Here is a 13246-nt window from a genome sequence, read left to right as displayed (position 1 = left end):
ACCCTTAACAATTCATAAACGCTTCTGTATAACCGTAGAACAATATACTTAATTACATTACGTTTAAAGATTCTGCTAAGTCCAGTTATTCACGTGATAAGATTCTGTAATGGTAATATATTGGTAATTCAAATAGAGAACGTAAAAACAGGCACAGAATATAACGGGCAAACTATCATGAGAAGATTTTTTTCTAGAAAATACAAATATATTTACCAGAAGACAAGGCAGAAGAAGAGTTATTTCTTGTTTGTTTGTCTTAGGGAAAAGCCACATTGGGCTATTAGCTGGTTCTACCGCGAGGAATCGATCCCCGGCTTTTAACAGGCCTGTCTGCTAGATTATAAGGTTGTATGTCGTCTACACAGACGGAATTTAACAAATATGCGAAATTAAATTTATTGAACAAATAAATAATATTAGGTAATTTCAAGTAATTTTCTATACATTTTTGTAAATTGGATGGACAATAAAATATATAGATAATGAAACTACACACGATTTAATACACCAAGAAGCGTTACAGGCTAATAGATACCACTAATTTATAGAGTTGTAGGTCAACTACGTTTACGTATGCAAGATTTGGTACAATCTCGTTGGTTATAGAAAAAACTGAACATATAAACGATCATAATTCAAACGAGAAACTGTAATATTTCGACGTTGATCTAATTTGGTGTACTCTTTTGTCTTCATAAGATATAGTTTAAAAACATACGGTTTGAAAATCTAAAAAAACAAATTTTATATTTATTATGATCACAGATCATATCCGAGCGTGAGTATGTGTGATTGGTTTTTACCTGCAATATAGATCATCTCCGCTCTCCAGCGCCTTTTGAAAAGGTGCAAACTATTGTGAAAATATATTACAGTAAGTTTCATCCACTCTATTAGGATAATATTTCGAGAGCTTATACATCCCCCTTTTGAAATTGAAAAAAATCTTCTTTTCTAAGCCTTTAATTGATTTAAAAAAGAGACGTTGAGTATAGTGATACAGTGTCCTTTATATGTGCGCAAGCATTCAAAGGATAATAAAACAGTTTGGACATTATGTCATTACAATCCCAAGAATGTAAACATTCCTCGGATAATATAATTCGGATGTGACGTTATGCAAGTCCGAAAAATATAAACATTTACTCAGGTGATAAAAATGTTTAGATGTGACAACCACATCCCTAGAATAGCAGAGGTCAGGTGATAAAAATGTTTAGATGTGACAACCACATCCCTAGAATAGCAGAGGTCAGGTGATAAAAATGTTTAGATGTGACAACCACATCCCCAGAGGTTTTATAATTCAGTTACATATATTTTATTTGAGGTACACACACATTCCTTTCCCTAATCCTACCGTTCAGGAACTTATATATTATACATTTTAAGCAGTCATAAAGATTTTAAGACTGAAAATTTTATATGACTTTCAGTGAAGGTGACAATTTGAAATAAGTCACGTGGTTTATTTCAATGAAAAACATTTTTCTATATCAAAGTTTGGGGACGGCTTGAGTAGATAGTGAAAGAAACTTTATTACAAATGTAGTTCATGTCATCATCAGGTACAAGTAGTTTACACAGACACAGGAGAAAACATACAGTATGGAACAAAGAGGTCGTCATATTTTTATATGCTATTAAACTTGTCCCAACGGTTACCCTCTAGAATTAACAAGGTTAGCAAGTTAGCATTTTTCACATAAAAAACATAACTTTTAATATTAAACTCCATAAACTGTAAAAGAATGTATATAGTACGTACAAGAAAATATAGAATAAAATAATTGAAAAGGCATAAATGTACACATGTTACTACAAGGAATTAGATGCCATTCCCCTTTGATTTATTTTCGAAATACGCGATTGATTTTGTATCTCCTACGATGTTTTCATTATTTTCAAAATAAATTATTCAAAACGAAGTTAAAAATACACTTAACGACTCTTCTCCGCCAAGACTATTAGATAACAAAGCGGTACTTGTGCTTGGCTGCTGGAAAATTACGTCTGTGCTTGGCCAATTTGCATTTATTAATTGCAATAATGGACAGATGCCAAACACACATGGTGGCAACTGTTTAAATTTTTGAATAGTACAACACTAACTTAACACTGAATAGAACGTTTGCACTACAAAAATAATAATAATACATACTATAATATAAACTTAGTTTCGCCAACCAATATTCTGGTCAGAAAATCCAGGCAAGCCGCACGAGCTAGGAATCTTCCTAAAGACGAAAAAGCAAGTTGATTGTCAGGAACAGAAATTTAAAATTTAGAAAATGTTACGTAGTGTTAAATACGGAAGTTCTGAACCGCAAGGTGAAAAAACAAAAAATAATGGCATTATCTCTTACGTACCAAATAAGTCGTATGTACGAGATAGCCCCCATTATTAATATTTTTCATTTTTCACATTGTGATTCAGAACTTCTGTAGTTAAAGGACATACAGTAATAAAGGTTGCTAAAGCAATCATTTCGTGAAAGAATCGTGCATCCATCGATTTCATTCACCTCGTATCGTAAAGACACATTTTAGACATCATAGGCAGCATATTGTTTAACTTGCATAGTGATATCACGTGTAATTACCTAGTTTTAAGATAAGTAATCTTACTGAAATATTCGATTATTGAACGACTAGCTGGAGTACCCGTCCTTTGGACGGACGTTATGTAAATTCATGATTAATGAAAGGTTATCTTAGGACATGAAAACTTGCTTCCCTTATGTGTAATAGTAAAAAATGCAAAAACGTCCATAAAAACCGCAAAATACAAAATGTGAAACTACAAATTTGCATGTATTTCCGCATGGGCTTAACAAACCTTCATGCCAAATTTCGTGAAGATCCATATAAAGGAGGCGAAGTAGTGGTATAAAACGCAAAAACGCCCATAAAAATCTCAAAATGCAAAACTAAAAATTTGTATGTACACCCGTATGGACTTAATGAACCTCCATACCAATTTTGGTGAAGATCCATCCACACACTGCGAAGTAGTTACATGGGCATACAACAGACAACAAACAGTACTATTATATTTATATATATATATGTAGGATCTTTTCACCTTAGTGTATTACTTTCCGTAGCATTTTGCTGAGTTCTTGATAATTTGGTATCTTGTTTGCAGCGTTTAGAGTTCGAATCCTTCTTCTATCGTTTTGCAATAAAGATATCCTTGCTCTTGAAGCAGATATTTTTGTGTCTTTTTTTTTTCATTTATTATCTTTCTCTGCTTTTCAATGGTAGCTTTAAGTTCCGTCCCTAAATTGTTTTGATTTTAATCAGAAGAACTTTGATGACGTGTCTCAATGTCGGTTCCATTTTGAGAACCCTAATCAGATGATATCATTTATGACTACATTATCACTTACATTTCTTGTATTCGATGACGACAGAAATCAGAGAGAAGGAAATGTCATTTGGCTTTAATATTGGTCTGCTTTTGAAACGAAGTAGTGCAGCTTTTAAATCTTTCTCAAAATCATTACTACTAAAGTGGTCCGAACACACGACTGTTATTATTGCATGGATCAAATTTATCTGTTATTTTGCATCTAACAAACCAAGTTTTAAGCAACTGTTCACATTTCGAAGGAAATTTATGAAACTTGGCGTTACTATGTATATCGCAATTAGAACAAACAGCCACAGCACATCGACGACCACCTGTCACGATAATATCTTTCAGTTAGCACAAACAAACGAAAACTAAACCGGAAGCAATGACGGATTTCGTGATTTCATCTCAACTGTTTCTACAAAGGTGCACAGCATATGATACGGTGCGTGACCAAGAAGTGACATAACATGTCGTGAGCTATAAGCTGCGTAACAGGCGCTAAGAGCGAGCCTTGCTTCTGTGCGTTAATTATTCTCTTTCAAAATATTCTTGAGTCATAAATGATTGATGTTTGTTTTCGTTGTTTTAGCACAAAGGTACACAATGTGGTATCTGCGTTCTCACCGTAATGGAAAGTCGAACCCTCGATTTTAGTGTTAAAATCCGTAAACTTTCCATTAGTCTACTGGGCCACTAAATGATCGATATTTATTATGTTAAACTCAATGAAAATATTTGAAAAGCTTGTAAATGCATTCAAACTACCAAAATGTTTGCTAAAACAACTAACCTTGTCATTTGTTTGTTTTTCAATTTTGCTCAAGGCTACACGAGGGCTATCTGCGCTAGCCGTCCCTAATTTAGCAGTGTAAGACTAGAGGGAAGGCAGCTAGTCATCACCACCCACCGCCAACTCTTGGTCTACTCTTTTACCAACGAATAGTGGGATTGACAGTCACATTATAACCCCCCATGGCTGAAAGGGCGAGCATGTTTGGTGTGACGGGGATTCGAACCAGCGACCCTCTGATTGCGAGGCGAGCGCCCTAACCACCTGACCTTGTCATTTATTTTGTCGCAAGTTTATCAATAATTTCTTACCAAAGCAAGCTAATTACATAGACCAATAGTATCAAATAAAAGTCCAGAAAATAATGCAGCTAATAGATATTGGTATAACTAACTGTATGCAAGGTAGAGGTGTTTTTTAAACACTTTTAATCCATTTTCAACTTTTTGGATTATAGAAGCTAAGATCTGCTATATAGTATAAAGATACAAACTGAACAAGGAATCTTAGAATATATACAATAATTACAACCGGAATTTTACCTTTTGCTTTTTCCCAACGAACCCTAGGTGGGGGAAAGCCGTCTGCCTGACAATCTAGAGTGATGCTGTGTCCAACAATTACGCTGGCGTCTTTGGGTTCTATACGCCATGATGGTGGTACTAGGTATTTCAAACGAAGAACTTTAATTACTATATGTAAAACAAAAATGTATACGACATTTTCTTATCATTTGCCATAATAAAAAATACACTATTTCGAATGTTCAAACTAATTTTCAACTGTCACAAAAAATATTTATACAGTGCTTTATGGCGTAATCAAAATATCTAAGCAAAATAACTTGGGGAAAGGTTGAAATACGGAGCTAAACGGTCAAGAAAACTATGTGAGCATTATGGGACAAAATAATATAGTACCTTGAAGATGATGTACGAGAGAAATTTGGACTATTTAAGAAGTAAAATAAATAAATAAATAAATAAATAAATATGGCTTTGTTTTAATTTTGTTACAGGTCTTACAATGAGTCTAATGAATCGAATTTTGTCAAAAACTGAACTCTTTCTTTCCACAAATGGAAATACATTTCCGATAAACCTCTCAGATGGACCAGTATAATTTCTTTGTCAATTATTCTACTTTGGAAATATCTGAAACAGTTAATGATCATTCCTACCTTAAAATTTAACACACAGTATAATAACCACCAGTCCATCTTTTAAAGAAGAAATAAGTTAAACAATCTCCATTTCTTCATCATTATAATTAATATCTTCAGTACATTCACATCGCTTCAGGAAGCTTCCTTTTACGAAAATTAATACTATACCGCTAGCAAACTTGATTTCATTACTTTATTAAGAATTGATAAGTTAAAAATCTAGACCATTTAAGTGTCACATATGTTAATCTATTGTTCCCCTACCGTGAACAGATAAAGGACGGGTAAGATTTACAGCTCCCGCGTCATTGCTAGCTACACAGGTGTAGTCACCACTGTGCTGGAGTCCTACTTTGTCAATAGCCAGGAGCATAGAGTCCTCGCTCAGTGTCTTAATTGTGATGTCATTTGTCGCTACCAGGGGAGCACCATCTTTGAGCCAGGACACATTAATTGGCGGATCCCCTGCAGCTACAGAACATACTGCACTCAGTTTCATCCCATTCTCTATGTTTACAGGGAAGATAAATGGCAAAACGACGGGTTTCACTGTAAGTAAAAACAAAAACAGATGCCTTTCACTATTTCCCTTGTTCTTTAACACAGTTTGTCAAAACTTTAAGTAGCAACGTGTAACCATGCTTTGTAACTTACATGTTGTCTTTATAAGGCATCATAAATATACTACAAACGAGTTCAGATAGTAACGTTATCCCACCAGTTTCTTAGATAGGGCACAACAGTAGTATGTATGCTTTTCTACTTTTAAATATATTTCCAAAATTCAAATTCAAATACTCAAATAGCATGACCAAAAATAAGAGAAATAAAAAAATGTGAAAATGCTGAATGCTGAACAATTTGTCAACCTTAAGCAATCACGTACGTACGCAGGGGGGGATTCGAGGGGGTTTGACCGAACCCCCTATTTTTGTGATGTAAAAAATTATTGCTCATATAGTTATATAGCAGCTTCTTATGATAGTCTACATTCTTCTGATGAAGCATTAGCATTTTTTGGCTTGAAATAGTCGCATGCAATGGCTTCTGTTGACACTTTGTAATTGGAAACCCGAAGCCGTATTGCTACTGTCAGGTTTTGTTGGCCGGATTCTTTGTAGTAGGTGTCTGTGCCTTGTTGGCGATAAATTTCAATAATACACAAATAGCAACTCAGTCCACGTGTTTGAAAATAATATATTATAAAAAGTCAAACGTATGTACAAATGTTTGTTGACTCTTTATTTGATGTTTGTGGATTTTATCTGAACAGCCATGCAATTGTTTAATCTATATTTCATGCAAAATTGCCTCCAGATTAGCATGCTTTGCTGATTGTGGTTCGCACAATATGTGTTGGCTTTTGATCTCACAACTTAGACCTCCCCTCCTCTTTTCAAAAACTCTGCGCACGGGCCTGGCAATGTTCGTTTTTTTCTCTTTCGACAATGTGAAGTTATTCCATATTTCCATATTTCACGAATGTTCAGGATTTAGGAAAAAACAAAGAAGAAAGACAACATCTAACGCTAAATTTCCAAACCAAAACATAGTACTATGTAGGTTTGCATATTAAAAAAAAATCGACATTCAACTCTAGAAAGAAAGTAAGCCTAATTTTATAGTAGTTGTGCTTAGTTTTTATACATTATCTCACCCCTGACAAAACATAACTTAGAATATTGGTGCGAGTGTAAATCTGGAGTTGAAGGTCGTTTGAAGGAAAGTGTCAAGATATTCTTCAGTCAGAATTTAACAAATTTAAAAATAAAAATAAAATAAAGGCTTACATTTTACTTTCACTTCTACATCACCAGAGGCTCTATTTCCTTGGTCACTGGTTGCTGTGCACGTGTAAACACCATCGTCTTTTGTTTTCTGAACTTCTTGGATAAAAACAGTACCATTTGGGAACACTATTTGGCGACGGTTAACTGGAAGTAGACGGCCATCTACAAAAAATTCCAATATTAAAATTAATTATTGTTATTTTCAAGGTATTTTGCGAGTTATACTGAACATGAAAATAACATGACTTAAAAATTGTATTCTTATTTATTTGTAGGTTGATATATATATGTATATTTAACCCTTACATGGAATCAGTGAGTTAACAGTAGCTGATACTGCTCAAAATTGCAGTCCTTGGCTGATTCTATAGTGTGTTTTTGCTTCGTAATGAGAGGAAATGCGCATTTCCATTTACTATTTACGAATTAGGGTCCAAAAGTTAGCTTTATTAGGTAGCATTCCTTAATAGAGATTTACGGCCAATAAGAACTAATATTGCTTGAAACTACGGTTCTCATCTGATCATGATAAGGATCTTGCTATAAAAAGTGAGTGATTACATTTCTGATTACAAATGCTATCACTATTTATATTTTTCTATCACAAAACTGAAACTTTCTGCAAACGAAAGTGTTAAATATCATTTACTTCTAATCAAAGCAAACTATCAGCGTAGATCGAAACTAAAACTGAACCCAGTAATGTGTATAGCTAACTGAATACACCGTTATTACTTATAATTATTAGAATGCATTCATTGATCACTTGGGTATTCACGCTGTGGGAGGCAGTAATCTCAATTATATCTCACGAAGTTCGGCCAGCTCAGGAAGTTTAAGATTAGTTCTGCAACATATACTAAGCCGATAATCCACAACAATCCTCATAATGAAACATATAGATAGATATATTGAAAATGGTATATATCTAAAGTAATATGAATGAAACTAGCATTAAAGGATATAACTCACTTAGTTACAAAACACAAAAACTAGTGTTTGTTTCATTCGCTATCACTGGTTTCCTGTTATTTGAAAATACACAAACTAACTGTTCAGTGTACATGCCTCTTTTCACATACCATCTTTACTCCCAATACGTCAAAACTTCTTAAATGTTGACATAGAATTCATATGCACCTGTTGTTAGATAATATATATCATAGTTGGAAGCAGTTGCCTTAATCAAAAGTTATTATTTTAAAATGATCTCACCGAAATGCTTTGTTATTTTAACCTTGAATTAAAAAGTTCTGTAATAGTTATTCACTATAATTGATATTCCAATGAATTAATATTTTGAGTTGAAAATAAGTACAGTTTTTAAAAGTTAATGCATTTTTATTTTGAAATTTAACTCCTTCAGCCTTTTCCATGAGTTAACTAAATTGTTCTTCAAAAGCCACACGAAGTTTCCAGTAATACATAGTGTGTGTAGTGGTCAACAAACATATACGTGTAAATCTTGACCTGGAAACCCCATATACAAAGTTACAATTCTTATGAAAGTTATTAACTCTCATACAAAAATTTTAAATCATAAATATTTACTTTTCGTTATAAAAAAAAATATTTCAGTAGATATATGTCCAATTAAGAAAGTGATATGTTTAGATATGAATATGAAGATTATCTCAGAATGACGTCACTCAAACTTATCTAGTGTAACCATTTAGTAGCAGTGGAGTATTTGAAAACAATAGAAGCATTTTATGAACACTGTAAGTCAGAATCTCAATTCTTTAAATAACTAGTCTTCGCATTCACGTTTGACAATCGAAGCTTTTTAATAACAAAATAAAATTCAATTTAATGATCAGATGATCTTAAGTTTATGACTATAAAGTAGTTTAAATTTTAGTGTGAAATCAAATATAAATTATACAGATTTCCCCTTCACAGTGTTGAAAATTTTCATTTTTATATACTAATGTATTATACTTTAAGTTATTACATTGTTACAGCATTATCATCTGTTATTTAAATCTGTTCACTTGTTACTTGTATATTTTTCAAGTTGGACTATTATAGTATGACAACAAATCCATTAGACCTTAATTAACCTAAAGTTGAAGTAGTGTAAATAATACGTCCGAAGAAGTGGGTTTTGTTTATATTTACAAAACTTTAGAAACTTTATTCTCGCAAATATAAATTACATTATTGGGAACTTTTGACGCGCGTGTTACATAGCATCAACACTGGACTAAGTAATTTAAGTATTGTTAACCTTTTCTTAATTAACAGAGAGAGAGAGAGAGATTTTCGTTTAGAAAATAGTTGTGAAGTGAAAAAGTTGTCTCAGACAGATATTGCTACAAGCAGTATTGCTACAGACTGATATTGCTACAGACAGTATTGCTACAAGCAGATATTGCTACAGGCAGTATTGCTACAGGCAGATATTACTACAGACTGATATTGTTAAAGGCAGTATTGCTACAGACTGATATTGCTACGGGCGGCATTGCTACAGGCAGATATTGCTACAGACTGATATTGCTACAGGCAGTATTGCTACAAACTGATATTACTACAGGCAGATATTGCTCCAGACTGATACTGCTACAGGAAGTATTGCTACAGACAGATATTGCTACAGGCAGATATTGTTACAGACAGTATTGCTACAGGCAGATATTACTACAGGCAGTATTGCTACAGACTGATATTGCTACAGGCAGTATTGCTACAGACTGATATTGCTACAGGTGGTATTGCTGCAGGCAGATATTACTACAGGCAGTACTGTTACAGGCAGATATTGCCACAGACTGATATTACTACAAGCAGTATTGCTCCATAACTTTCTTGTGTGTTTTTATTTATTTATTTATCTTGAGTTTCACGCAGTTTGAAGCGATGACCATGTTAATAATGCTTAGAGACGGCTTGAATGGGTAACGAAGAAAAACTTTAATATAAGTTTAACATAACAGCAAATGTACAACGTTTCGACAAGGTTTTGTCATCATCAGGTCATCATTCAAGCCGTCTCCAACCATTATTAGTCTCAAAGTGGGTTCCTCGTCATCAATGACCATGTTATCGTTACAGGAATTATTTCAAATGAACTCTTTGGTAGATTTAGAAGACTTCACTTCAAATCTGAAAAAATTTAAAACAACAAGTTATTATTCAAAAGGAAATTATATTAAAATAATTATAGAATTGTTCCTAGAGTTTTTGCTAAACTTGTGTTTATTTCATACATTCATGAAATAATTAAGGAGCCAATCAACTTTATGGAACTAAATTACTCAGTACGTCAATACCTTCAAATAGACATAAAAAAACGACATTATTTTATTTTAAACATCCACCATTCGAATGTCGAAGAGAATTAGTTTAATTTATCAAATCCTACCTTTTTCCCAAAAAATGTTTTCGATTGGATATCCAGCAACTCGACATTGAAGAACACCATTTTCTCCTGAAACTATAACTTTAACTGGCATAGGTTTCACTATTGGGTTTCCAACTACATTTAAACGGGCAAAGTGACGCATACTGCCAACGTCGTTTCTAGCAATGCACTCATAACTTCCGCCATCTTCAACCTGAACATTACTGATATTGACAAAACTAACTACGCTTCCACTACGGCTAACGTAGTCTCCTACGCGTACACGGTCATTGTCTGGTACAGGATAACCATCCAGAGACCACGTGACTTGAGGAAGTGGAGTTCCAGTTGCCGTACAGTGAAGAGATACGCTTGGTCCTGGTTTCAGGGTCTGGTCGATAAAAGTTTCCAATAACACTGGAGCAGTTTCTGAAATTAAGAGCGGTTTTAAATGTCTAATATAGATTTTTAGATATCTATAATGATAAACATACATTTCTATATCTCTGTGTGTATGTATATATAGTTATTTCAGTTTTAAAGAAAGCTTGATGTCAAATACATGTCAAAAATCAACTTTGTATTTATGCTGTATTTTTTATATTTTAAAACAAACTTTAATTACATATTTCTTTTTCTTACTTTTTATTTATTAGCTTATTTTTAAGTACAATTTTGACCTATATTACTTAGATTTTATAATTTTTTAATAAAACATGTTTCAGAAAACCCATAATTTTGGTTAAATAACTTTCTCTTCTATCAACATAATTCAGCAAAACATATACGTTCTTACCCTTCGGTTGAAGGTTGACTATAATAAATATGGTTTACTTTCTTGTAGTTTTAATTTATGTATTTTTTTACATTATAACTAAAATACCTCAAGCAAGTTAATACTAATTGGATATTATTTTTTTCTTCTAATTCTACTCTAAGCTCGGAGTTTACATTATTAATTATATTTGAATATTATTATATTTAGGGCACTCGACTCGCAATCTGACGGTCGCGGGTTCGAATTCCCCTCCCACAATTCGTTGGTAAAAGGGTAGCCCAAGAGTTAGCGGTGAGTGGTGATGACTAGCTGCCTCACTGCTAAATTAGGGACGGCTAGCGCAGATAGCCCTCGTGTAGCTTTGCGCGAAATTAAAAAAAAACAACAACAATACATTATCTTCACCTTGCATATTATTTATTATTATTACCCCAAATTTAAACCATATAAAAACAGATATCAAGCGATTTTAGCACGATGACAATAATAGAATGGGCCGTGCATGGTTTAATGGCTAGTGCTACCAGACTGTAGATCCAGGTTTCAGGATTCACTTCCCGTTAGTGTAAGAGCACTGTACTTTAGGACCGTGATTTTATTATGAGAATGACGATCAATTTTCACTATTTAGTCTGACAAAAGTAATCTAAGAGTCTGTGGTGGGTGCTGTCTATGAGTAAATTTACGCGAAAATTCTTAAATTGGGAAATAATAACAAAACCAAAAGACTGTTCAAAACTTTAGACCATAAATGACATGATTTTCGGAATTATTTAAACTTTTCAATTCATTGAGATGAATATTTAGTTTCTATATATATATGATTAAGAATATTTAATTTTTATCATGAACCACGGCAATGGTTCATAATAGGGATTGCACAGGAATTTGCTCAAAACTATAATAGAACATTCGGGCAAAAACCACCTTAAAAAGCAAACTTATTCATGAAACAACACTCAAAACCTTTCCCTTCAATAGTTAAGACCATCAACACATTGTTTGTTTGTTTGTAATTAAGCACAAAGCTACACAATGGGCTATCTGTGCTCTGCCCACCACGGGTATCGAAACCCGGAATCTAGCGTTGTAAGTCTGCAGACATACCGCTGTGCCACTGGGGGGCCCAACACATTGATAATAAGCAAAATAACTGATTTCCAAATTCTAGACAAAATAAAAATTCGCTCATTTGATCATGTCATTATTCTTATTAATAACATTATTGTTTCACAAGCCTATAGCAAAATTGGCTGGGTATTTTGCACCAAAACCTAGATAGATATACTATATGAAGCGCTGTAAATGTCCATGGCATATCTAAAGTTGATTGTTTTTCATTGAAAGTTGATTTACGTGGTTATAAATACATAATAGTTGCTATGTTTTTCTGAGTGGTTGTTTTTGCACTCGACGTGTGTTTACACTAAACGTCAGGCGCAAAGTCACCTGGCTCAGTAAAGCGATGTTTTAGATGTATTAGTTTTATTTGAAAAGGCTGCTTTTCTACTGGTAAAATTTTATACGTGCTTAGTGGCGGTTGTGCTTTCTCTAGACATATATTGCCCATTGTGGTGCATTTAAAAAATCAACATATAAGATAATTAAAAATTGAGGATTTAAAATCTACAATTAGGGTTCGGAAAAAAGTAAACAAACAAGGCTGGGGATCTACTGCTAACAGTTTATTCAAGCTAAGATCCCTATTATGACTCCACTGTATCATTATTGCAAGTGATATCTACTCTAGTGTGAGATCGCACAGGAATTTTGCAAAAAACTGAAAGTAGTTTTAAACTTAATTCGACCTTCTTAATTTCGTTCCTTCACTTTCCGCCATCAAAAAAGTCGGTGTTTTTCTAGCGTGCGCGTTTTGTAAACTACAACTGGTGCATTTTCAGCGTTATTAACTGGAAACTGCCACGTGAAAAGTTGCCGATTTTGCTGTTGCATATCGTTACGGCCCGGCATGGCCAGGTGGTTAGGGCAGTCGACTCGCAATCTGAGGGTCGC

The 13246-nt window shown here is 33.7% G+C and overlaps 1 protein-coding gene across 1 annotated transcript in view; it reads right to left on the bottom strand.

Annotated features, from left to right (window-relative positions):
- The window catches only part of LOC106468047 (Down syndrome cell adhesion molecule-like protein Dscam2), a 119748-nt gene that overhangs the window by 46574 nt on the left and 59928 nt on the right, over positions 1–13246 (bottom strand). Inside the window, exons 8-11 of the mRNA XM_022397076.1 lie at positions 10477–10884; positions 7110–7271; positions 5584–5868; positions 4697–4816 (exon numbers count right to left, since the gene is read on the bottom strand). Coding sequence (XP_022252784.1) covers positions 4697–4816; positions 5584–5868; positions 7110–7271; positions 10477–10884 — 975 coding nt within the window. The remainder of the gene's footprint in view (positions 1–4696; positions 4817–5583; positions 5869–7109; positions 7272–10476; positions 10885–13246) is intronic.

This window comes from Limulus polyphemus, unplaced genomic scaffold, assembly GCF_000517525.1.
Source record: "Limulus polyphemus unplaced genomic scaffold, Limulus_polyphemus-2.1.2 Scaffold85, whole genome shotgun sequence".
Lineage (NCBI taxonomy): Eukaryota > Metazoa > Arthropoda > Merostomata > Xiphosura > Limulidae > Limulus > Limulus polyphemus.
Note: the sequence above shows the minus strand (reverse complement) of the source record. Positions and strands in the feature narration are given on the sequence as shown.